At 46.5% G+C, this 27322-nt stretch overlaps 1 protein-coding gene across 4 annotated transcripts in view; it reads left to right on the top strand.

The window, feature by feature from the left end:
- The window catches only part of ADD2 (adducin 2), a 101271-nt gene extending 83963 nt beyond the window's left edge, over positions 1-17308 (top strand). For 2 of the 4 annotated variants that reach the window (XM_030310787.1, XM_030310786.1), the window contains exons 11-16: positions 3341-3598; positions 4546-4665; positions 5555-5644; positions 7553-7700; positions 9357-9482; positions 14935-17308. In XM_030310787.1, the coding sequence (XP_030166647.1) occupies positions 3341-3598; positions 4546-4665; positions 5555-5644; positions 7553-7700; positions 9357-9482; positions 14935-15239 (1047 nt within the window). In that variant the 3' untranslated portion in view covers positions 15240-17308. The remainder of the gene's footprint in view (positions 1-3340; positions 3599-4545; positions 4666-5554; positions 5645-7552; positions 7701-9356; positions 9483-14934) is intronic. The other 2 variants (XM_030310789.1, XM_030310790.1) reach the window with 2 other exon arrangements.
- The last annotated feature ends 10014 nt before the right edge of the window (positions 17309-27322 follow it).

The raw sequence follows: 27322 nt of genomic DNA, 5'->3' as shown, positions 1-27322 counted from the left end.
CTCCTCATTGCTACTACCTTGGACCCTCTTTATTGTATCCAGGTCATTGTGATAATTAATCTTTTTCCCCTTGCCTCCAGTCCCTCCAAACCATCTCCACATTATTATGAGACTGACCATGAGGGCCACGTTATAATAATGAAAAATACAATCCACACTGAAAATATAATTCCCATTAACATTCGTGTGCCGAGTAATCCATGCCTAAGTAAAGCACCAGAGCCAGAAAGTTTCATACAGGAATTCTTTCAAATCTTTAAGAAACAGATAATTCTTGTGCCATCTTAAACTGTTTCAGAGGATGAAAACAGGACACAAAACCATAATGATCATAATACATTCAGACCAGTCTTTGAGTTGATGAAAAATGCTTTCTGAACACTAGCAGATAGTATCTGGCATAACATTGAATAATAATACCTAATAACCAAGTGAATAACAAATTCCTAGTATTTAAGGATGATTTAATATTATAAATCTTTTAAATGTATTTTATGATATTAATGAGTCAAAGGATAAAAACCTTTTGGTCATTTTAGTATCAGAAGTTATTTGATAAAAATATATCGACTTATAAATATAGCTGTTAAGACAGGAGGACATTTAACATGATAAAATAAATCATGGTAAAACACTAGAAGTAGAAGTAAAAGTATTTCCATTAAATTTTGAAATGAAACAATGATTCTTGCTGTCAGCACTTTTAATATTGTTCTAGAATAATATTGGACCTCAATCTAAAATGGGAGGCATAAAAATAAAATATTGAAAAGGAAACAAATTTACTATTAAAAAAAATTTTTAATGTTTATTTTTGAGAGAAAGAGAAACACAGTACAAGAGGTGGAGGGGCAGAGAGAGAGAGACACAGAATCTGAAATAGGCTCCATGGGCCTCGAACTCCCAAACTGTGAGATCATGACCTGAGCCAAAGTTGTATGCTTTACCAACTGAGCCACCCAGCTGCCCCCAAAATTACTATTTTTTATAGATAGTATGGTTAAATGTATAAATATACTTATTTCGGGGTTTTTTATAATATTTTGAAAATGACAAAGTATCTACCACTATTGGTTAGATAAATTATGGTATATTCATTCATTGGCATATTCTGTAGCTGTTTAAAGGTTTCTGTGTGGGAGTGCTGATGCACAGGAGCACTTGTACCCCAATGTTTATAGAAGCACTTTCAACAATAGCCAAATTGTGGAAAGAGCCTAAATATCCATTAACTGACAAATAGATAAAGAAATTGTGGTTTATATACACAATGGAGTACTATGTGGCAATGAGAAAGAATGAAATATGGCCCTTTGTAGCAATGTGGATGGAACTGGAGAGTGTTATGCTAAGTGAAATAAGTCATACGGAGAAAGACATATACCATATGTTTTCACTCTTATGTGGATCCTGAGAAACTTAAGATCATGGGGGAGGGGAAGGAAAAAAAAAGTTAGGAAGGGAGCCAAACCATAAGAGACTCTTAAAAACTGAGAATAAACTGAAGGTTGATGGGGGGTGAGAGGGAGGGGAAAGTGGGTGATGGGCATTGAGGAGGGCACCTGTTGGGATGACCACTGGGTGTTGTATGGAAACCAATTTGACAACAAATTTCATATTAAAAAAAAAGGTTTCTGGGGCACCTGGGTGGCTCAGTCGGTTGAGCGTCCAACTTCGGCTCAGGTCATGATCTCATGGTCCATGAGTTCCAGCCCCGCATCGGGCTCTGTGCTGATGGCTCAGAGCCTGGAGCCCGTTTCAGATTCTGTGTCTCCCTCTCTCTCTGACCCTCCCCCATTCATGCTTTGTCTCTCTGTCTCAAAAATAAATAAATGTTAAAAAAAAAATTAAAAAAAGTTTCTGTGTGTTTATAGGTTCAATAACATGAAAAAAAATCTCCAAAAACACATTGATCAGCTAGAAAAGCAGCTTATAAAGCTGTTTATGCAGTATGGTCCCATTTATATACTATTTTATATATGTTATATATAATTACTGTATGTATTCTATAGTTATATATTATGTATATACTTACATATGTGTATTTGTGTGTGTGTGTGTGTGTGTGTGTGTGTGTGTGTTTACAGAGAGGGCCACAAAGATTTTTATTAGTTTTCTCTGGGGATGAGATTTTTACATAAAACCCACTTCTTTCTTTCTTTTTTTAATGTTTATTTATTTTGAGAGAGAGAGAGAGCAGGGGAGGGGCAGAGACAAAGAGGGAGAGAGAGTCCCAAGCAGGTTCCACACTGTCCGCTCAGAGCCTGATGCAGGGCTCGAGCTCATGAACCAGGAAATCATGACCTGAGTTGAAATCAAGAGTCAGATGCTTAACCGACTGAGCTCCCAAGACATCCCCCCCCATTTTTCTTTATGTTTTTCCATATTGCCTGATTTTTCTAGATAGGTCTATATTTTGTTTACAATCATAAAAATATCTTAATGCCTCTTTAATTTAAAAAAATAAAGGAAGGGGCGCCTGGGTGGCGCAGTCGGTTAAGCGTCCGACTTCAGCCAGGTCATGATCTTGCGGTCCGTGAGTTCGAGCCCCGCGTCGGGCTCTGGGCTGCTGGCTCAGAGCCTGGAGCCTGTTTCCGATTCTGTGTCTCCCTCTCTCTCTGCCCCTCCCCTGTTCATGCTCTGTCTCTCTCTGTCCCAAAAAAAATAAATAAACATTGAAAAAAAATTAAAAAAAAAAATAAAGGAAGAAGGTAGGCAAAGTCAAGAAATTATTGCTTCAGAAGCTGCCAAGCAAGATGACTGAATGTTCTCACCAATCATCACTCATTTCCACCTTGGGATATGGTCTTGCTTAGAAGCAGGGATGTTTTTGAGTCCGATTCAGGGTTCTAAGAAGGAAATAGTTAAGAAGACTTGGAGTCGAGAAAATGAGGGTTGACTTTAGAATCACCTGGGAGGCTTTCAGAAATCCTGCATCCCAGACTGCACCACTGTCCGTGGAAATCAGCAGCTCTGAGGGGCCCAGGCACCAGCATTTTTAAAGCTCCCAAGTGATCCCAAAGTGTGGCCAGGGTTGAGAACCACTGGGGTAGATGAAAAATTGGGGCACTATTAGAGTAAGGAGCCCTGTCTGGGATTCTAGGGATTTTCTCAGCTCTAATCAGAGGGCTTGTTGGGGTGAAGGGAGGAAGATGTTGGGGGATCAGGATGAGGGAGCAATTCTGAAACACAAAAAAGGAACAGCAAGGCCTATGTTGTGTTACGGAGATTTTGGTTTAAACAGTATCCCTTAGAGAGAAGGGACAAGTGTGTGTGGGATATGTGCGTGGAGGCCATTTTTCCCACAGTAAGTGATTCTTTCTATTTCTGTCTTGTTTAGGGTTACAGAACAGGCTACACATACCGCTATCCCTTTGTTCAAGAGAAAACCAAACACAAAAGTGAGGTGGAGATTCCAGCCACCGTCACAGCCTTCGTGTTTGAGGAGGACGGGGTCCCAATGCCTGCCTTGCGGCAGCATGCCCAAAAACAGCAGAAGGAGAAGACCCGTTGGCTCAACACACCCAATACCTACCTACGGGTCAACGTGGCTGACGAGGTCCAGAGGAGCATGGGCAGCCCCCGGCCCAAGACCACAGTAAGGAGATCAGGAGGGAGGGTGCCTGGCTACCTCTGTGGGCTAGACAGCTTTAAAGGGGGAACAGAACAAATATCCCCAGGTCTAGGTTATTACAGTTTCCCTTTAGGGCTTCCTATTGGGCATCTGGGAGCAGCTGCTCATGCCCACAAAATCTCTGGCCACCTTGTTGCACCTCTGCATTGAGATTTTGGGGCCTGAGGAGCAGATTTCTCCAGGGCACAGCTGGACCTCACTCTCAACAGCACACAACCTAGGAGCAATTGGTTTTTGCTTCTTGCTCCCCCATGCAGAGGGGGCTTCTGCAAAGTTCATGGCCATCCAACATTTGGACTGTACATCCGATATAAACCCAGGAGGCAGGTGGGATATTAATTTCTATTACGTAGTCTTCTCCTTCCCCACCCCTCTTCTCTCTCTGTCCTCCTCTCTTTCTCTTTCTCTTTCTCTCTCCCCCTCCCTTTCTCTCTCTCTCTCTCTCTCTCTCTCACACACACACACACACACAAATACACATACATACACATCCACTCTTAATTTGATTTTTCATTAACATTAAAGTAACTAGCAGCCAAATAGAATAGCTCTTCATAAAAAAAAATGAAGCCCTGCAAATTAAAAAATCATTAAGTCCTTTGATACTGAAGCTCAAGTGGCTACCTGTTTCTCAAAGCTGGTTGTCAAGGTTCTGAGCCGTAGTCTCCAGTGCTCTTTATGACTGACTGTTGACCTGAGGGACCTTCTTTGACAGCTGGGTCGTTTGTTACCCATGTCTCTTCTGGGAGACAGACAGACATGAAAGAGACCCAAGAAGAGAGAACATCTTTATGTAGGCCTGCTGACCTTCCGTGTAGGCCACATGGCCCAGATCTCAGGGGGTGGGCCATGGGGGAGGACATGGTGACTTTATTCCTTTGCCTTACCCACCTGGCCCTGTGTGTGTTCAGTGGATGAAGGCTGATGAAGTGGAGAAATCCAGCAGTGGCATGCCAATACGGATCGAAAACCCAAACCAATTTGTGCCTCTCTATACCGACCCCCAAGAAGTGCTGGACATGCGGAACAAGGTAAGGTGGGAGCTGCTTGCCTTGCCATCGCTTCTCCCACAAGCAGGGAGCAGTCTCAGGTCTCACAAACGTGAGATGAGTTCCCAGGGTGCACCTGTCTTAACACCCCAGATGCCTCTTGTGGGGAAGAAGCTACTATTCATTGGCCATACTCTAGCGCTGTGCTCACTCCTGTACTTATGTGGTCCTAAATAACCCTCAGACACAGATACTTGCTTGAGACATTAGATATGTCTAAGAAACCTGCCCACAAATTGAGTTTTTATGAATTTTATGCTATTTTTCTTTTGGCTCATTTTTAAAATTTCAAAATCTTTTCTGTTTATTTCTCGACCTTTGCTTTATAGTTCACTCACTCATATTTCTCATGTTACTTTAAGAACTTAAGTTGTAGTAGACCACCCCCAAAAGGTAAAATCACAGAATGGTGATTTAATGTGTGGTTCAAGGACCCTCTGCAGTGCTTGTTTAAAATGCAGAGTCCACGGCCAATCCCCTGTTCCTCCCCACAGACAGATTCAGATTCAGTGGTTGTGGGGTGGCCCCGGGAATCTGTTATATTAAAGAAATTTCTCAGGGGCTTCGATAAAACATGAGGACCTCCTTCAAGGAGCTACTATGCCTTGTTCACCTCTTAAAATGACCTCCTCAGAGTGCATGAGAATCTGGTATTTTACATAAACTACTCATTCACCCTGAAGCAGACATGGAGACTGTCTCTTCAAGGCACACACTTAGAGGAGACAGGCCCCCACCCCACTGGAAGGACCTTTGTAGACCCTAGTCACGGAACACGCTGGACACCAGTATGCCTTCCAAATGCTCCCTCCCAAACTCCACACTGTGACACTGAACAGCAAGCTCACTCTCCCCTTCCCTTGCCACACAGATTCGAGAACAAAACCGACAAGATGTGAAGTCGGCGGGGCCTCAATCCCAGCTGCTGGCGAGCGTCATCGCTGAGAAGAGTCGAAGCCCGGTACAGCAGAGGCTGCCCCTGTCTGAAGGGGAAACGTGTTTGCCTTCTGGGTCTTCAGTGCCTGGGGCTGGGCAGCAGGACCCCTGAGTCCTCATGCCCACCTTCCCCCATGATTCGGGGCGCTGGTGCTCTTGCTGCAAGACGGATGCTGTGAGGACCAGGGACAGTGTCTAATTGCTCTCTCTGGGTACTGGGCAGGGGAGCCTGGCCTGCCCCAGGAGGGATGCTAACTTCCATGCCTTACCCATGGAACTCCACTCTGCCCTCTATTGGTATCCTGCAAGTGGGCATCACAGGAGTGTGGCTGGTGACTCCCAGCTGCTCCAGGCCCGCCTGCCCTGAGCGTTTCTGGCCTCTGTGCGTGGATATGGCATCATCAGGCCTTAGCGCTGGGAAGATGCTCATGTGCTCACAGAGGGAAGGCATGTATATAAGGACTGGTGCTCAGTTAGGGGCAGTTAGTTGCCCACACAAACCCACATAGAGTTAGAAAGTATAAAGTTGTTTCCATGCCTGAGATAGGACAGTGTTTTACTAGTGCTTAGCAAAAAGGGTGAAGATCATAATTCTGGCTTGTGTTGAAAATCATTGTTACTCATTGCAAGGTAGCAGTGGGCATGGCATATTCCTTAGTGGTAAGAAGGGGGAAAATACAGGAACTGTTCCCCTCTGCAGTGTAAATTGAGATAGTTTAGATCAGGCTGCAACCCACAAGGTGGGTGCCCATGCCAGGAGGCGTGAAGGTTATGTCATTGCAACAGCGTGGTCACCCACCTCCACTAGCCAGGATGAGGAACACCCAATGTGCCACAGGAGCAAGGATAGAAACACCCTATAATTCTGGCGTGGTGGTGGTCATAGTTCGGTACAGTGAGCAAAACTGTTAAAAACTCTGCCATTTACACCATGTTCTTGGAATCCCTCTTTTTTTGGGGATCCTGGTCTTGGATTCTCTCTTGAACTCTGTGATTCCTTAAGATAAGCCAATGCTGCTTCTCTTTTGGAAGATGCCCAAGGCCCATTGTCAGAGGACCTGGTAGGCCAGGGAAGGTGGCCTGGAGTGTGTGGTGTGGCCCAGCTGTTGTGGGCTCACCTCCCGAGTTTCACACTCTTTGACTCCTCCTCAGCTTCCAAGCACTGCATTCTCAAAGGTCACAATGAAGATGCCAAATTAGGAGAAAGGGCTATGGGGTCTGAATTTTAGACTTTGTCATGGGCTAGAGAGGTCAAAGGATTCCTGAAGCTCACACAAGGTCCAGCCAATGAGCCCCCCAGGAATTGTTGCCACTGTCCCCCAGGGACCTGCAGTACAGGCAGGTTGAAGATCTGAGATTCAGGACCTTGGCCTCCTTGTAATTTATGACTGTGTGCAAAACAGGACTAACTGTTTGGACTGAGAACGCTGAAGCCATTGTGTGTTTTGCATTTGACTTACTGCTGTGTGCTGTGGCTTGTGCTGCTGTCGGGGGGTGGGAGGAGGGTGTAGTGGGGAATGGCTGGCATGAAGCTGGCTTGAGCCAACGCTTTGCTTGCCGGCTTTTGGCTAACTGACTTTGGGCTGCCAACTGTATTTGCATAGTGATGGCTTGCAAGCATCCACAGGAGGGATTGCAATAAACGTGTGTCTTCCTTCTGCTTGGGAGCATCCTTTGATTTTATTTCTAGGGCAGAGGGTGGACTCCCTGCATTTACCCAGGTAGTTGCAAAGAACCCAGGTTTGGGGGTGAGATAGCCGTGGGGAGGAATGAACAACCCCTACCCAGAGGCCCCGAGCTGTTTCCAAGGAGCTGCATGCCACGCTGCCCCTAGCAAGACCGCTGGCAGCCACATGAGTCTGAAAGGAAGCTCGGGCCTGGGCCCCAACCACGGCATTCAGAGAGCAACACACACTCTGTGGTTAACTTTCAGTCTACAGAGAGCCAGCTGATGTCCAAGGGCGATGCGGATACCAAAGACGACTCAGAGGAGACTGTGCCCAACCCCTTCAGCCAACTCACTGACCAGGAGCTGGAGGAGTACAAGAAGGAGGTGGAGAGGAAGAAACTAGAACTTGACGGTAAATAACCCTGGCTCCCTAGTGCTTCAGGATCTCCCAGGGTGGAGGGAGAGCTGGGGGCACCCAGAGAGGCAGCAGAGCCACCAGCCATTCACTCCCACCAGTACCCCTGTGACCCATGCCTCTGCTTGTCAGGGCCCGCGGGGCTCCAGCTAGCCTTCATTTGCTCTCTCAATCTTCACTTGCTTCTCTCCCTCCTCTCTCGTATCCTCAGTTTGCCCTTCCTGCCCCATAAACCAGCATAATGCTATTAATTACAGAATGGTCCTCATTGCTCAGCGCCTAATGGTGACGGCGACACAGTGTTGCCACAACCTTGTCTGAGCCTCTCACCTGGGTATAAAGGAGTTAATCCTTGCACAGTACTTAGAACAGTGCCTTTAAGGGGCGCCTGGGTGGCTCAGTTGGTTAAGTGTCAGACTTCAGCTCAAGTCATGATCTCATGGCTCGTGGGTTCAAGCCCCCCGTCCGACCCCCCCCATTGAACCCCCCGTCAAGCTCCTCGTCCAGCCCCACATCCAGCCCTGCATGGACAGCTTCAGATTCTGTTTCCCTCTCCCAATGAGCCCTGCGTCAGGCTTGGTGCTGACAGCTCAGCCTGGAGCCTGCTTCGGATTCTGTGTCTCCCTCTCCCTCCCTCCCTCCCTCCTTCTCTCTCTCTGCCCCTCCCCTGCTTGTGCGCATGCTCTCTCTCTCTCTCAAAAATCAATAAATATTTTAAAAAGAAAAAGAACATTGCTGATTTCTTAAAAAAAAAAAAGAACAGTGCCTGTAAGTATGGTTTAGGTCAGATAAACATTAGGTATGATAAGGTAATTATAACAGTGATATTTATTAATCTATAAAATTATTATTCCTTCTTTATTTCAGAATCTTCAGTCAAGCTCATTTCTCCATGTTGACTCCCAAATATTCACATTCATGATAGCCTGTGGGCTCTCACTCATGCCTTTGTCCCTTCCTGGCACAGTTTCCCCTCTCAGCTAGCCTGATCCGGACTTCCATCTCCAGCCCCTCTCCAGCTAAAAAGCCCTCTCTGTCCCTCTCCACCGCCCCCCCCCCCCACTTTGAGCTATCCCTTCTCTTTGTTTCAAGAGCACTTGGGGTCTGAGACACAGAAGAATTCAGCTCCTGGTTTAGCCCACCAGGCGAGGCTTTTATTCCCTCAGGGCAGAGTCTTCTTCCACAACCCCCTCCCCACCCAGAGTCAGTCATCCTCCTGGGCACAAAGCACACACTAGAAAAACCCTTGCTAGCTTGCTTGGAATTCTAATATGACAATTGAAAAAGTAGATAGAAAACGTGGTGCTTTACATCCCTAGGGGTTATTTGGGTTGAACATGAAAATTAGATAAATGATACATAAGCTACATGTAAACAAATCACAGGCAGGAAGCCTGCAGCCTTGAGGTCCACATCAGGGCTAGCGTTCCACTGGCAGATGCGCTTGGGTGGAGGAAACAAGACAGGAGTCTGACTCCTCCCATTTGCCTCCCCCAGAATGTAGCAGAGATTTTAAAAAGGTTGGGGGAAGGAGCTAACTTCAGCCCGGAGAAATGAGGACCAGCTAGAAGAAAACATTTTTGTATATGTTTTCTCTCTGCCCACCTCTCCTCTGTTTGATCCCTAACCTGAGGTGGTTTCCTGTATTTTCAGGAGAGAAAGAAACCACTGCAGAGGAGCCTGGCTCCCCTGTAAGGTCTGCACCTGCTTCTCCAGCACAGAGTCCAGCAAAGTCAGAGACGAAGAGCCCCCTGGTCTCTCCCTCCAAGTCTTTAGACGGTGAGTGCAATGTGCAGCTGGGAGGGAGAAGGCATGTCCACAGCCCGGAAAGGGGTCTGTGTGAAAGGCAGGGCAGGGGTGCACACTGCAGGGACCCTGCCTTTAAACAGGTGTTGAAAAGCTACCCCAAAAGCTTTCTGATCTGCCATTTCTAGGGAATCTGAAATAGGGATTACCAAATGTAACCTTGTTTCATTCACAACCTGTGATAACACAGCTTACAATTTAAGTGCCTGTCTGAGCAGTGATGAGTGAGTTAATGATTGGCCCACAGCCTTTTCACCACTAACTCAGACTGGCTGATGGGTCTTTCTAGATGCACCAGCCCAGTGCTCAAACTTTAATGTGCGTAGGGATCATCAGGATCTTGTTAAAATGAAGACTCTGTTGCAGTAGGTCTAGGGTGGGACCCAAGACCGTATATTTCCAACAAGCTCCCGGGTAAAGCTGATGATGTCATTCTCAACCTTTGGAATCTCAACACTGGAATTACATGGGGAACTTTGAAAATCCTGACGTCGGCCTGGGTTCCCACCACAGCACTCCCAGTAGTTCTCAGCTAAATGGGCTAGGGGTAGGTTAGAGAAGAGTGCACTGGAGTTTTAAGATCTCTCCAGATAAACCTAATGTGTAGCCCAGGCTGAGAAACACTTAATTAGATACTAGTTTAGACAATTAATGTCTAGGCCCAACTCAACCACTAACTAATAATAACTGCTAATTTTAGAAAATCAGATAATCTCTGGGCCTCAGTTTCCTTATCTGTCAAATGAGACTACTAATATTTTCCCTTTTAAAGGTTCTTATACATATAAGGGAAGTTGTCGATGGAAGAGAGTATACTTTGAAAGAATAAGAACGTTTAAATGTAAGATCTAATTGTGATAATGATTAATAATATACATATGGTAGATAATGATATTATTATAGTCTATACCACCTAGATCAGAAAAGTGTCCTTAATGAGCTTCTGGAATCACTCTGAGGCATGAACACTCCTCCCCTGGGTCCCTTGAGCCCTCACCGGGGAAGGCTGTACCGCCAAGCCGGGCTTGGTGGACTGATAAGATCTTCTCCCTCCTGGGTCGAATGACCACATGTGTGGATGCTGCTAGAATCCCCTAAGCCCTGAGCTTCCTCCAGAGGTGAATTGCTGCCTTGAGTGCAGTCCCAGCATTGCCAGAGGAAACCCATCTGCTTGTGGCCAGAGCTCCAAGTGGATGTCCCCTGCCTGTTTGTGTTCATTGTGTCTCATCATGGTGTTGTCAACCTGTCTCCACAATGTCTTCCTTTCTCTTCCCATTTGTGCCTTCATCAAAGGACTTTCCTCCGATTCTGAATACTTGTCTCTGTAGTAAGTATAGAGAGGCCATTTACTAACTCACTCCAACACTTGCAGTGGGGGAGGGAGGACTTTTTCAAAAGAAATGTGTTTCTCCCCATCTTTTTCTATGGCAACTCTGCCTTCAGGAGGATCCTGGCTACAAAATTCAAGGCCAACTCCATATGTGCTATGCATGGGCTGGGCCTCGCTCTAGGATATACACACACAGGATGCACTCATGCACAAACACACACTTGTACTCACACAGGGCATACCACCCAGAAGCAACAAGCCTGCATACTGAAAGGACAGTGGGGCTGGCTCCTGGGCACTCCCTTTGAGGGAATGCTTATGCCGTCAGGAGCACATCTGCATCCCTGTTCCTAATACATGGCCCCTCCAAGGAGCTCATGACCTCTTCTAGGGTTGTGGCCCAGAGCCTGAATGGCCTTGGGACCAACTGCCTTATGGAGATGTTTAGAGCACCTGACCTGAATGACCATGTCTTCGTCATCCCTTGGGGCATGTGCACCAACTGCAGGAGGGAAATCCAAGCTGGAGAGGAGGCTTATGGAAGCAGTGGGACAAAGGCTAGTAATTCCATTTCAGCTCCTGGGAGCTCCTTGGAGCAATCTCTGCTGTTCAGGGGGACGGAGGGCGGGAGGAGAGGTGTATGACAGGTGGGATAACTGCTTACCCACCCCTGACATCATTCCCACTGGTAGCACGATTCCTGCCCTCTCTGGTCCAAATTTGAGCCCTCACAGAGAGGCATACCCTGGTTGAATTGTCAGAAAAGTCAAGGTCTTCCCTGAAGACTCTTCCTGTAGCACAGACAGAGCCAACTCTGCATGACGAGGCCAGAGTTGTAGCTGCCTCAAGTGACCGATGTGAAGCAGGGCTGGGTGGACATGGCCAGGTGGCCCGATAGCTTGCCTGGCTCCCCTGGGCAGACAGGGCTGACCCTCCCCTCTACGTGTGCACTTTCACATTTAGCTCATCCATTGGATCAGGGCTGGCTTTTCTCCATTTGTCATCATGCATCACCATGCTCTCAAATGCTCTGGTGCTGAGTCACCTTGGTGTCCCTCCTCATCTGTTTCCTACCCCATTGGCTTCCCTGAAGGAGACTCTTGCAAACCCTCTTCCTCCACACTGGTCATCTCTGTCATTGCCTTCTCTTTGACTGGCTCCTGACTGTCCCTGTCCCTACTGACTCCATCCCCCAGTAAACTTGCAGGAAGCACTGGCTGTGCCTGCCAAGAAATAGCCCTGTATTCAACACCATCACTTACTGATTTCACCATCTAAATAAGTTACTTAAAAACCCTGCAGAGGGGCGCCTGGGTGGCGCAGTCGGTTAAGCGTCCGACTTCAGCCAGGTCACGATCTCGCGGTCCGTGAGTTTGAGCCCCGCGTGAGGCTCTGGGCTGATGGCTCAGAGCCTGGAGCCTGTTTCCGATTCTGTGTCTCTCTCTCTCTCTCTGCCCCTCCCCCGTTCATGCTCTGTCTCTCTCTGTCCCAAAAAATAAATAAACGTTGAAAAAAAAAATTAAAAAAAAAAAAAACAAAAAAACCCTGCAGAATTTGGGGGGGGGGGGGGCGGGGAGTGTGCCTAACACGAATCTTGCCCTTCCTGACTCATAGTGTTGTTATTGGGATAAAATTTGCAAATGAATACCAAAGGGCCTTATGATGTGCTTACGTGAATGAGTTCTCATTATGTACTATGTTCCCAGGATTGTGGGAGAAAATACAGGCTTGCTGTTTTAAGCCACTAAGTTGGGATGGGGCGGGGAAGGGGGGGGTGTTATACAGCAATAGATAATTATTAAATCATGATGCATAATAAGAGCTGGTTTTATAGAAATTAGTTGTTCTGTGTGTTGACTAGACTCACCTGGATGGTTCTGCTCCATTCATGTTCACTGGGTCTGCAGTCATCTGGGAGCTTGATTAAACTACAATTTCCAAGATGGTGCACTCTTGTCAATAGCTGGAAGACTGGGTTCAGCTGGGGATACTGGGATGGCTGGTCTTCTGTCTCTCTCTCTTTCTGTTTCTCTCTTTCTCTCTCTGTGTCTCTGTCTCCATGTGGTTGTAGGGCCTTTCCATGTGGCCTCTCCATGTGTGTTTCCATTATAGTAGTCAGACTTTATTACATAGTGGCTCAGGGCTTCCCAAAATCTAAAAGCAAGAACTTCTAGGCCTTCTTAAGTCTTCAGCCTGTAGCTGGCTCAGTGGCACTTCCTCATCATTCTGTTGGTCACTGTGAGCCACAGAGCCAGCCAGATTCATTTTGGGAGGGGACCATGCCCAACTGTGTCTTCTTAAAAAAAGGTAAATGACATATGCAAGTGTAAAATGGATATATTGGCAATAGGTTTAGAAAAGGACAAGATCATTGCCAAACGTCAAGGGAGGCTTTAGCCAGACAAGAGGGTTTATGAGGCCAACTAGCAGGTGAAGTGAGGAGAGGAAAGTGGACAGAAAGAAGGTTGTGTCTAGGCAAGTTTCAAGTCTATTGCCAGGTGATGATGATGGGAACACATGGTGCAAGGGGAGGGGAGTGAGGACCATTGAAGTAAAGGGAATTAGAGAATTTAGTAGCTGGATGATGACAGGACATGGGCCACAGATAGTAGAAGGATAGGAGGCCAAGGTGTTGGATACTAAGAGAAAGACAGTCCTTAGAAGTCATCTGGAAGAGGATGTTGACTTGGCCAGAGAATTTCAGAAGTTATAAAAGATCTCATTATAAGAGTCTGCCCATAGTCAAACTAACCCTTTCTGACTGTCCCCAAATTTACACTCATCTGTCCCATCTTCCATGCAACCATACATTTCTCCAGTCTTTACCCCTGTCAAAAACCCTTGTCTTTTCATGAAACTTCTATCCTCACCTATTTCTTCTGTAAGTCATACCAGTTATACCTCACCCATTACTCACATTCCCAGAGTTGAGCATGCCCATTGTGAGATCTCACACACCCACACTCACACAACTCACACAGTTCACTCACTGACACCAACACTCACACACCACACCCACACACTCATTCACAAACACACACATATACTCAAACTCAACTCACACACACATATACAGCTCACCACACATTTACACACTTACAAACACACACACACACACACACACACACACATGCTTATCACTCATACACTCCTCTTAGTTTCACATAGTGAAAAGAACACAAGAACGGATGTCAGGAGACTGAGGTCTGCCCACTTTTACTACTTTACTCAGTTTTCATTTCTGTAAGATGGGGAGGAGCTGAGTTAGATGATCTTTAAATTCCTTTCTACTTTTCAAAGTCTGTGGTTTTATAATTTCCCCTCCTCCCTCCCCATCTGGGCATTCCAAAGCTTGAGTGGAAATGGGATGGGGGGTGGGGAGGAGAAAGGGAGGCAGGTGAGCTGAGGGGCTTATTTTCTGGGATCTGAGCAGCTCTGGCCTTAAACATGGCGGCAATCTAAACACGTTCCCTCCAGGTGGCCGCTAGAATGAGCCGACCATGCATCTTCCCCTTCATCTTCCCCTTCGGTTAATCCTTTTATCTTGGAAATACAGGGTCCATGTCCCTCAGGGATTCCATTCTCCCTCTGCCTTCCCCTCTGTGCCTCCTGGGAAGATATTCTCCATTTTTCCCAAAGTTCTTCTGGGGTACAGAAAAGGAAATGGCTATAAAAACATGTAATTTCCATGTTAACTAATTGGAATTTAAATAAAAATTTAAAAAATGTAATTTCCATATTTTCACTGGTGAGACTGAAATAGTTACAATTCTTAGCTTCCCCTTCTGAGTCGTGAGTGTCACTGATCTCCCCTTTCCTATAGCCTGAGTCTGTCTCTTCATTTTGTGCCTAGAAAAGTTCTCAACTTGGTCCTCGCTGGGCCCCCTGCCACATTTGGACATCATTACCTTATTTACATTTGTAGACAATAGCCCAGAGTAACAGACCTGCCAACCCCCTACAATGCCAGCCTGTCTCTCCTGTTGCTCTAGATTTATTTTACAGAATTATTTAGAAGTGGTTCTGTTAACCCCAGGTAGAAACCGTCACCTGAAATTGAAATCTTATGGGTCATGTCTTTTGATCTTTTTCTAGAAGGTGCTAAGACAGAAACAAGCAAAGCCACCACAGAGCCTGAAACAACGCAGCCAGAAGGAGTGGTGGTCAACGGGAAGGAGGAAGAACAGACCGCAGAGGAAATTCTCAGCAAGGGCTTGAGCCAGATGACCACCAATGCTGACACAGATGTTGATACCTCTAAGGACAAAACTGAGTCGGTCACCAGCGGCCCCATGTCCCCAGAGGGCTCACCTTCCAAGTCTCCCTCCAAAAAGAAGAAGAAATTCCGAACCCCGTCCTTCCTGAAAAAGAGCAAAAAGAAGGAGAAAGTGGAGTCCTGATTGGTAGCATTCTCATCTGCACCCTCTCTCTCCACCCCTTCCCTTCTCCCAACTCTGTCCCTAGAAGCACAGGGCCAACAAAGGATAGAATAGGACCCTGGACCACACTCTGAGGGGGAACTTAGAGATCACCCAACAAACCCCTCATTTTACAATTGCCCCAGAGAAATCAGGTGACTTTCCCAAGGTCACACAGCTAGTTAGTGGCAGAGCCAGCACTAGAATTCGGGTCTCCTGGCCCCTAGTCCAGTGCTTTTTCCACTATATAACACTGCCTAGTTGTGGGCCGCCTTTGTGAGGTTGCTGCCCACCAATCTGAGCCCAGGGCAGAAGGCCAGAGTGGGCTGCAAGCTCGCACAGCCTCAGACCAAATCAGACAGGTCGAGGCTTCCCCTGAGAAAGGTCCTTTTCCTTGCGGGAATCCAATCTCCTGCTGATGGAGCTGTCACAGTTTAGAAATCTCTCTTTCCCACAGGGTCCTTGCTCTGCTGCTCACAGTAACCAGACAAATTGACCTGTTCCCTCCACCAGAAGTTAATCTTTGTTCCCAAGGGCTGATGGCTTAGCTCATGCTTCCCCAACCACTAACCCTGAGCTTTCTTCATGGAACCTCCTGAATGACGGATGGATGAAGAATTGTAAGAGCGGGCAGACGTGAGGGCAAGCCAAGTCAGCCACAGGATTCGAGTAGTTTAATCAATATAATAAGCCAGGAACTCGGCCCATTTGAATCGTTCATCTCAGGCGCTTCAAAACTAAAACCAAATTTAGCTTAGAGAAAAGTTGTCTCATGCTCAGGGCAGAAATTTGGGGAAATTTAGATCCTCCTTTGGCTTTGGGTTGTACAAGGAGGATCAAAACAACACAGGAAATGCTATGCCTTTCTAGCTTTGCATGACACACGGAGCAATGTGGCTCTACCTGTTTCACTCCTACCTGGCAGTCAGGTGTCCCCTGACTTCCCCGCAAACCTGGAACCTGGCTCACACACTGGAACTGGCATCTTACCCTTGGCTCCTTTGGGTTCCGACTCAGTCACTCTGGGTCCAGCAGAGGAGAGTGAGATGAGCCCTTCAAGATTAAGTCTCTTGAATCATCTAGGAGAGAAATCAGCTTGAGTGTCCTCACCCTGTCACTATCTGTCCATCCTGGGGCCTAGTAAGAGCTATGGCTTTCGTTGTAAATGCCAGCACTACCTTTTCATATCCTTCCATGGGACATCGAGTAATAAGCGTTGTTGGCTCCTAAAAAATAGACAATCCATTCTCTTTATAGCACAGTGTCTTCAAAGAGTATTTTTCCTTTTTGTCCTGATGATTGTGAAAGTACTTTTGAAAGTTCTTAATCATCGTTTTCCACTTTGGGGCACTTACTTTCTATGTATAGACACTGTGCAGCCTTTACATTCGTTGCACCCTTTGACCGTCACAATAATCCTGTGATGTGGGTGAGGTATTCCCATTTTATGATTAAGGAAACTGAGCCCCAGAAGGACAATTGACTTGCTCAGGTGATGTGGCTAGAAAGATCAGAGCCTGGATTTGAGCCCAGCTCAGTCTGAGTCCAGAGCCTTGTTCTTAACAGTTGATGATGATTAGAAAACTTGAATCCCCAAGGATGGTTGTTTTAGTCCAGGACCCATTTCTGTGACTGGTCTCCACTGTGTAATGTCAGCAGTTGACATGAAAGCAGAAAACTACCCGTGTTCTCCCTCATCAATACACGTTAAGTTCCCAATAAACGTGGATTGTGGTGAGGCCAATGTGGACCTCCAACAAAGGAGAGGCAGGAGCCGTCTGGTTGGGCCGGAGTATAGTTGGGCTATTTCTTAAGAAGGAAGGAAACTGACACCTGACTAAGGAGAACCCAGTGCTGCATCTCTCTAGTCAGATTCCTAACTGCTCCCCCACCCTCTACTTCATTCTACTTTCTGATTGGATCTTGTGATGGGCAAGCCAATGGTCAAGGGCATGTATGCCTCAGAAAAAGTCTGTGATGTGGGAAATGCCTTCAAAAACCAATCCTCTGATGCCTTCTTTAAAAAAATAGATTTCACATTCATTCATTTATCCCTCACCATCTTTGTTGAGCACCCACTAAGCATCAGGCATTATGCTGTCATTAAAAGGAAATAATCATTGTAGCTAGAATAATCAGCAGGAAACAATGTTAGGAGTGGAGATGACATAACCGTTGACACAGCTTTTTGTGTTCAAGTGGTTGTAGCTCAGAGATGATGTTGATTTGACTCTGCATTCAACAAATCCTCTTTATTCCCTTTACAACAATGAGGCCTCATAGGTGAAAATGCCAGAGCCTTGCTGGAGCATCATCCTTGGAATTTATGCCATGGGTCCACCTTACATTTATCCATTTTCTCATTCCTCATACATTCAAACAAAACAGCAGACCTGAAAGCAAAACATAGTCCCTGCCCACAGGAAGTTTTTAAGTGTAGGAGGCATGTAGACAAGTTACCAAAAGGGCAAGAGGGCAGAGATGGCATAAGGAAGTAATGATTTACTATCTTCTGGACCAGAGAAACTTTCCTGAAAGATGTGATGATTAAGTTAGGTTTTCAGACAAAGAGGAATTCTCCAGGAAGACAAAAGGGTTGTTGGAATATTCCTGATGAGGAAAAAGCATGTGCAAAGGCATGGAAGTGCAAGGCTCCATGACAGGTCCACTGAGTGATATAGTAATGCCAGAGCATAAAGTGTGAGGGGGTGGGAGGCTTTGTTTTATAGGTGGGAAGGGCTGGATCAGAGAGAAACCTGTAGAAAATGTGCAACTAGATTTTATCATGTAGGGTGTTTGGAGTTGCTGATGGCTTACAGTCAGGATGTCATAATCAAGCTTGAATTTTACAAAAATCTCTTTGGCGGCTGGGTGGAGAATGGCCCGGAGAGGAGGAGAGCAGTGAAGGCACAGGAGATCTTAAAATGAGGCCTTTCTGAAATGTCAGCACTGAAACGTTCTTGGTGGCCTGCCTTACCTACATTTTCCTTTATAGCATATAGCATGCTTCTGGCACAGAATTTTACCTCCCTAAAATTCTTTGGATAAAGCATCTTAGAGATTTTCAACAAGGAGAGGGAAATATTCAAAGAGCTAATCCTTGGTGCAGTTTGCAGGTCTATTTTGCCTTAGTGCAGAATTGCTACAAGAGCTTTTGAGTCATTCTGCCAATTTCTTCCTCCCTTGTATGCACAGGAGGTGGGGCCCTTAGCTCTAGGCTTAAGGTGGTGCACTGGGTGCTATTGCAGGGGACATGCAATCCAAAAAAAACCAGAGGTTTTTAGAGGAGAGGCCATTTTCTTTGGATTTGGATAAAAGTTGGCTGAAAACTTTTACCAGTATCCTTCTGGAGAAAATGCATCTATGGGGAGCTCAGAATGGGTAGGCGGTAGGTTCATTTCTAGTAAAGCCACTGGGCATGAATCTGCCACAGAAAGGGATGAGAAAACACGAGCCAGTCTGCAGTGTTATGGATGGCTGAGCTGGGCAGCGGGGAGGTTTTGAGGCTGTTCCCATGGGAAGACAGACTGGAGTGAGGTCGGGAGGCAGGAGACAGTTACAGAGAGACAAATTGGCTCCAGTGACTCTCTGTGCGCTGATGGCTGGCACCCAGCAGTGATGTGGGAAAACTGTCCACACAGTGTGGCCTTTCTCAAACTTTGCAAAACGCTCTGCTAAGAGGCAAGCCTCCAGCCCAGATCTGTGCTCCATAAGGGCCTCCTGGCCTGTAGTGACCCAACTATCTGACTTTGTCCAGGTTACACACAGATTAAAAATAGCCTCCCTCAACAGTGCTGTAATGAAAATAGGGTTCTTCCTCTGCAGACAGAGAAGTTCTTCTTAAGGGACTTGCAGGGATTTGGATGAGCACCCTGGTCTAGTAAGAGCCCCACTAAAAACATTGCTCTCATACTATGGATTTATGTATACTGAGCCTTGAATCCTGCTCCCAGTGTCTAATGCACTGTCACTCCTGAATGTGGCAAGGCAGTCATTCAGAAGTCATTCGGCACCATTATAACAGGGCTATCACTCTTGTCAACATGTGGAGAAGCACTGTAAGTCCACTTCTCTGGTTACCATGGATTCGAAAGAACCATTCACCCAACACCACGATTTACTTCTGAAAGCTGAAAAGATCAAAAAGAAATTTGGAATTTTCCATGGAGGTATCCATGGGGGTGGATATACACATAGTCTCCCATTGGCCTGTAGGCCATCTTTTGCACAAGTGTATTTTATATGTTCTAGTTCCAGGCCAAGAGTATTCAGTTTTTGTTGAACAAATAAGAAAACATACAGTCCTTACTCGTTTTCCTTACACAGGTCAGCATAAGCCCTTGAATTGGTTGGTACAGTTGACTCTCTGAGCTTAGAGGAAAACAGGTCTTGTATTTTCTCTCACCACTTGAGTCTAAGCAAACTCTCAAAGACAATAACATTCAAAGAGTCTCAGAAGAAATTAGGGAGGAGGTAAATCCACTCCCACAGAAAACACAGGGCACCCCCACAACTGTTCCCCATCTGTTCCAAAAGGGATGATTCAATGTGAAAAGTCAGAGGCCTGAACTGACCGATGAAATATGCTCATTGGTTATTTCTCTGTTGCAATCCCACTTGTGCCACAATATGAAAGAGCAGACACAGTAGAGTGATTATTGCCAAATGCCCTGTCTAGCCAACCTATCCACTTGGATGTGGCATACTTTTTGCCAGAAATAAAAGAGCATAGGTAGAGCCCTGTCACCAGGGCACGTCCAACCCTCTTGAGCCTCTCAATGAGAAGCCACCCTCACCCAGGAATCAACGTGGGCATTTCAGGTGGGGTGTCCTTCTTTAGTGGAGAAATTTCCTTTCATCATTTTATATAGATAGGTTACTCTCTTTAGGAACAATTAGAATCTCCAGTTGAGGGTTTTCTTAAAAATATGGAAATGATGGTTCATATTGGTTCGTACTTGGGTTTTGCCAAATCGATGTTTGGTGCCATTTGCCTTCAAGGTGTCCCCAAAAGTTGGGTCATTGCTATGAGAAATTAGACCTGAAGATGGAGGAGAACTGGTCACAGTCACTGACACAGGGGACACAGGTGTGGCTGGAGGCCGAGCCTCAGTAGCTTTCCCCATGGGGCAGCTTCTCTTCTCACCCACTGGTTCCCAAGGGGCAGGAAGAGGCCGTCTGCAATATGGCAAGTCCCTACCTCTAAGTAGCTTAGAGAAAACATTGTGAGGTTTGGGGTGGTGGGAGAACTATAGAAAACCCCCCAAACTGTTCTCGTCTCCAGCAGATCATCTCGTATAACTTTAGATCTTCTCTTTTTAAGTGAATCAAAGGAGGACAACGGTTGGACCAAGGATGGAGGGGTCGCATTTAAATACATCAAAGCTCTTATAAAACGGGACTGTATTTTGGGGACCTCTGCCCCCACCTTTCAACCCCACCTCATGCCTGCCAGGCCTGCTTTGATCTCCGTGGTCCAGCCCACCTTTAAATTCCTGCCATCTATGCTACAGCCGAGTCCAGCACTGTGTTCATCCCTCTCCCAGGAAGACTCAAGTGGGGAGGGCGTCCAGGGCCTGGGCTCACCTGGCTGAGCGTGCGGGGGTCTAGGTAGAGAGTGCCGTGTTCTCTAAAGCCGTGGATGGTTTCAGTGAAATGTCTGTGTCTGACAATCGTCTTCCCTTGTACATGCATTGTCTGTGTTTAGCTTTTCCTAGTATTGTGAAGTCTCAAATAGGGGTTCCATGTAAATACTCTTTCTGCTACTGAAAATGCCAGCCCCCTGGATCATGCATCATTCCCACAAACGGTTTTGCCTTTACGCTAACACTTTTTGAGCCACTGATGTGCAGATTGATGATTAGTTTCTTGGGCTTTTATTTTGCAATTTTATATATATATAATACACACATATATAATATATATATATATATATATATATATATATTTATGGGTTGGTTTTGTATAGTTTTCTGTTTGAATCTCTGAGCACCAAAGCTGCCCTTGGATTTTCAAGAGAACTTTCCAAAGCCACTTCCTGAGGCCCCCCACTCCCTCTCTGCTTTGGTGTTTGTGGTGCTGGGTGGCATCTCTGCCCATGAATTTCTGTATGTATGTGCTGTTATCTCACCTGCAGATATTACCCTAGTAAATCTACCGTGCTTGGCTTCCCAGTGTGTGACCCATCTCTGTCGGCCACCCAGCTTGCCCTGCTCTCAGGAGAGTAGAAGCCAGAGAGGGGGTCCATGTAGAGAAACATCCAGCCACACAGGAAACTCCCATTTTTGAAACCATTCCTCACACATGTGAATAATTGAGTTCTGGCTGGGGAGGGAGGTAATATAGTAAAATACTGTAGGCTTCTAAGAAGGGAAAGGCCATGTGGATTTGCAAACAGCTTGTGGAGGAAGATCAGTTTAGATGGGCTGGGGTACAGGAGAGGGATACAAAACCATGTGGATGGTCCCCATGGGTTGCAGATTCATGGGCTGCAATGCAAAGAAGTGTCAGGCCAGAATCAGCGGGCTGGGGAGAGCTAAGAGGTCACCCAGAGGGTGAAAGGGGAATAGAGATCCTAGGGAAGAGAAAGAAGACGAAAGAGCCCATTCGCCCCATCCCTGCTCCTCTTTACTCACATAAGGAGCCCAGGATTTGTTGAAGGTCCACACACATATAGGTCAGGCATTGTGTCTCACATGTAGCACCTCATTTAAACCCCATAAAACCCAAAGGGCGGTCCTATTATTACCTACTTTACAGATGAGGAGCCGGCTCTGAAATGAGGTTTTCGTGGGCCACAGGTTTGTATGTGGTGAAGCCCAAATTCAAACCGAGGTCTTCTAGGTAAGCAAGCCCTTAATCTTTCCACCACTTCCCACTAACCAAGTGTCCTGAGCAAATCTCCCCATCCCCATCGTCACTCCCAGGCCCGCTACTTCCTGGTGGGCCTGTGTCCCCAGTGCTGCCTCTTATACCCAAAGCTCCCACGGATTCCTATGGACCTAGCACAGCCCTGCCCCAAGGCCATCAGTGTCTTCTCTCCTGAAGTCCCCAAGGAGACCACCTGCATGCCATGTGACACACAGCTGTGCGCACCACTCAGGCCAAGAAGCACAGCCAGTGTGCCCACATCATCTTATAGAGCTTGCTGCAGCTGACAGTGGTGGTGCAAGCTGTCAAGGGGAGCTCCTCTTCCTCACGTCCTCAATGTCCACTGCAGACCTGAGGCATACAAACATGGAAACAGAACGCCCTCCACCCTCCAGAAACGCTGAGGGATTTCTTCAGAGTATGCCCAGCAGGGGACAGAAGGCCTAGGGCCCAGCGACCCACAATTCCCTGTGCATGAAAGGAGCATCGCCTGGACAGGAAGTGGAAAGGCCGGGCAGGGGGCGCCAGCTTCCACCCGGAGCTGGATGAAAGCAGCGAGGGGAGACCGTGGACACTGGGGAAATGCGGTGGGCTCCAGGCCTGACCTCAGAGCGTGAGCAGGGTGCCAGGGTTCACACTGTGGAGCCCTGTTTGCAAGGTCTAAATGAGGAGGTGAGAAGGGGGATGCTTGAGCACCAGGATCCTGACAAGCATCAGAGAGGGGTGCCATGACCCTAGGTAATGCTGCCTACCCTAATAAATATGCAAAAGGAAATTTTCAGCCAAGTTATTGTGGATGCCACGGCTGCCACCTAACCATAATCTGGCAAAATGTAACCATTAGAAAAGTAGAAATCTTTCCTTTTTTCTTCCTTTGGGCCTTTGGACACAGATCCACACATCTCTGACAGGAACCACACTTAATCTGATAGAGATCTCACTCTATCAAGAATCAGCATGGAGAGGGGCGCCTGGGTGGCGCAGTCGGTTAAGCGTCCGACTTCAGCCAGGTCACGATCTCGCGGTCCGTGAGTTCGAGCCCCGCGTCGGGCTCTGGGCTGATGGCTCAGAGCCTGGAGCCTGTTTCCGATTCTGTGTCTCCCTCTCTCTCTGCCCCTCCCCCGTTCATGCTCTGTCTCTCTCTGTCCCAAAAATAAATAAATGTTGAAAAAAAAAATTTAAAGAATCAGCATGGAGAAAAATAATGTGGTAATAGTTTAAAACTATTGATTTAATAGTTCAAAAGAAGGAGGCCGTTCTGACAAACTGGAAGACATGCTCCTCAATGAAGCAGAGTTACTGCAAGAAGCAGGAGGAAGGCTAAGAATATCTCTGTTAATATCCATTTGTCAGAAAGCACCAGCCAGTCATGACAAGGGAGCACTTCAAATCAAGAAAACATTTTTTGGTGATGGAAAACAATGCCATATTTTAAAATGAGGCATAGTCAGCAGCAGGTTGAATATTGTTGATGAATGAGGAGAACATAAAGATATGTTTAGACATGGAAAGATCCCAAGCCCATCACTTGAAAAAAATTAGCCAGTCATGCATCCTGCTGATTGGGAAATCAATGTAAGTAAATAATTCACAAATGAGGAAAACACTGAATTAAAAAATGGTAGTAAGCAATTAAGTCACAAATTTGTAGCGAAGTCTAGTTTTGCATTATTAATTTAACAAACTTAAAGCAATTGTTTAAAAAAGTAGCTATTGGAATACATACACATTTAGAACAGCAGAGAGGTAGACTATGCTAGACTTATCATTACTGATGAGAGAAAGATGTAATCATTTCATCTTTTAAATTGTTACTATAGGAATAATGGTTCACTTACATATAAAGTTGTAAACATAGAGATGATTTATAAAAATGTAAAGATGATTTTTATTAAAAGACTATATAGCTTCCATATCACGGAACAGAAAAATAACCATAAAAAAGAAATCAATAGGAATCCAGCTAAGATGGAATAACAGAAACCATTTTTACCATCCTGCTAAAATAAATACCCCCCAAACGGATAAAATATATGAAATAATGATTTTTGCAGCACTTGGAAATGATTGTCCATGGAGGACACAAGAAAGTTTCCCTGCCTTAACCACCAACCCCAAAGCTAAGGCTGCTATGCCTCCTGCTGCCACTACTAAAGATGACCACCAGGAGGTGACATTTCTCTGCTTCCACTTTGCAGAAACAGTCCCAAGCAGTACTCTTCCGTTTTGCCGACAGATACACCCCAGCAGTGCTGTCGTGGAACTCGACCTCTTTTTGTCACCAGCAAAGGGATCAAGGATGAGCAGTGAGCCTCCTTACCCAAGACCTAACAACCTGATTTCTGAGCAGCTCTTAACACTTACCTAATAGTACTCTCTGCCTGGTTTCCAGATTCCCCATCTTTTGGGGAGCTGGCCCACTGGCCCCAGCTCACCGAGATCTGTTCTGGCCAAGAGGCCATGCATGATAGTGAACTGGGTTCTAGAGCTCTGGAGCCACACTGCTTGGACTGAATCCTGACCCTGTGCCCTTGGACAAGTCATTTAACATCTCTAAACCACAGTTCCCTGAGCTGCAAGATGAGAAAATAATCGGTATGGAAAATCCCAATTTGGGGGTCTAATTTTGATGGTTAAGATTATTTTATTTTTCAATTGTACAGTTAAGGACACCATAAAAATCTTCACTCCTTTGGGCTTCTAAAGGTCAGCCTCTACTATTCTTAAACCTAATGCATGTACAGACATATCCACACACACTCCCAGACACACACCCACACACATCCCCACACACACGCATGGTCCTCTCATGCACACCCCCACATACAACCAACACATCCACCCACACATTCTCTCTCTCTCTCTCTCTCTGTCTCTCTCTCTCATACTCACCCTTGGCCTTATTCTAAATGAACTTGAAATAGATTATCTCAGCCTCCATTGTTTTATCTGCTCAAAAGACCCTGACTTCAGAGCAAGCAGCAGAAGGCTCCTCTCTAGAGATGGATTTTTGCCTCGTACAGTCTCAGCATATAACAAAGGTCACCCCTGACCAACATAACCACTCTGAACCTTTGGAAGTGCAGGCCCAGAATATACTTGGAAGCTCACATACCATATATCTAAACATCAAAAAGTTTTAGTGCACCTGGGCGGCTCAGTCGGTTAAACATCTGACTTTAGCTCAGGTCATGATCTCGCAATCCATGAATTTGAGCCCTGCATCAAGCTCTGTGGTGACAGCTCAGAGCCTGGAGTCTGCTTCAGATTCTGTGTCTCCCTCTCTCTGCGACACCCCCCCCCCCCACCTCCCGCTCCACTCACACTCTGTCTCTCTCCCTTGGCCCTGCTGACTCCACCCCCATGGAGAGTGTGGCTGGAGCAAGCATCAGGGCAGGACCTTTATAGTACAGGACTCAAGGCAGGGGCCCCTCTTGTTCAGGCCTAAGGGCAGTATTTTTTCCCAAAGCCCTTGGGAGGGGCCAGGAAGCAGTGGCTACTGTCTGTAAAGTTCCTGAGAAGACAGCACAATATCCTTATTCCCATTAACCATAAAATGGACACTCACCATGGGCTTGGGTGAGAAATGTTTGGCTACAACAAGGGGAGATAAATACTTGACAAGACCTGGTCTAAGATGGTAGGTTGATTTGCCAGGTTCATGAGGGCTGAAAGAAACCAAGCTGTCTTTTGCCTTCACTGGATCTAAACAACCGCATGAGTTTCTTCCAGTGATGCCAAAATGCAGTGAGACAAGGAACCCTCTTGTGGTGTTGAAACCAGAATGGTGAGCATTTCCGTTCTCTCCCTCTCATTCATGACTACTGAAACATGGTGAGTGCAGACAGGAAACAGCACTGGACTGTTGGTTAGTTCACTACCCATATGCCTCTCCCCTTTGTAGGGCCAGATAACTGATTTTATCAGATCCCCCAGGGGTGATCTGGCTCAGGATTATAGCTTATTTTCCAGAGATTGCATTTTTGTGTGATTATTTCCTGGTGACATGCAGGGAGGCACCTTCATCTTATCCTTTAGGCCTCTCCCAAACACAGGCTCCTTCTGGGAGAAACTGCAGTTCTCTAATTCCAGCCTCCACATCTCCATGCTCCTTAGTGCCATACTGGCAATGGCATCTGCTGACCTGGCCTCTAGCTCTGGGCCTGCAGCCTCACTGTACTGTCTATTAATATCACCCATGACCCACAACTCACCTTGGGGTGCAGATGTGATCATCCCACTGATTGTTCAGTCTACATGGGACCATTTTTGCAGAAAGGTCGGCTTTCCCCTCCTGAGGCCTTCCCCAGCTGCCTCTAGAATTGTCCTAACACCCAGGCTGGGGAGACTGGGTCTGAAGTCTGGCATTCAAACACTAGGAAGATAACCAGACAGTAACACGAACCCACTTCTGCCATCGTGCCTGTCAGTGAAGCTCTGCTTGGCTGTGGAAATGGATCACACATGGCCTGAGGGACACTTGCCTACAGCTATAGTGCTTCTCTGACGCTGGCCCAATCCCCACAGAGATCAAGCCTTGAGGCAGTCACTTCTTCTCAAAAGACTCCACCAGGGGCTGGGGGAGCCGGGTCCAGTGGATCATCCAGCCTCAGCCCCACCAGCTCCTAGGGTCTTTGCTGGGCCTGGGACACCAGCCACATTCCTTAGAAGCCTACTCATTCTTGCCAACCAACAGATATAAGTCACACACACTTTAGTCTATCCTAATGATCGAGACACAGGGAGAGCTTATAAGGTCTTGGTTTCTTCATTCTGCAAGCGCCCCTGGGTCTTACCAGAAACTAGCTTAAACAAAAAGTTTGGTTTACTGGATAGATGTGGAGGTGCTCAACAAACCAAAGGAAGCAGTGCAGGAATGGGGGCAAGAGCCTCGGGGACAGGAACCAGCGCTTAAAGCCCCAGGACTCAACTTTGCCTAGACTCATCATTTTCTCTGCTGCAGATAGGTTTTCATCAGGACACTCCATCTCATATCTCATACCCCCTCAGCTTCATAATCCAAGAGACAAGGGAGTCTGCTCCCTGAGATGCACACAAGAAATCTCAGGAAGGGCTCTGATTGGCCTGACTGAGGCCCCATGCGCACTCCAGGGCCACTTACTAGGGCCAGGGGTGGCCACCACTGGCCCAGCTGGATCATTTGCCCATGCTGAGACCGGGAGCATGGGAAAAGG

This window comes from Lynx canadensis, chromosome A3 (assembly GCF_007474595.2).
Source record: "Lynx canadensis isolate LIC74 chromosome A3, mLynCan4.pri.v2, whole genome shotgun sequence".
In the NCBI taxonomy this organism is placed as follows: Eukaryota; Metazoa; Chordata; class Mammalia; order Carnivora; family Felidae; genus Lynx; species Lynx canadensis.
Note: the sequence above shows the minus strand (reverse complement) of the source record. Positions and strands in the feature narration are given on the sequence as shown.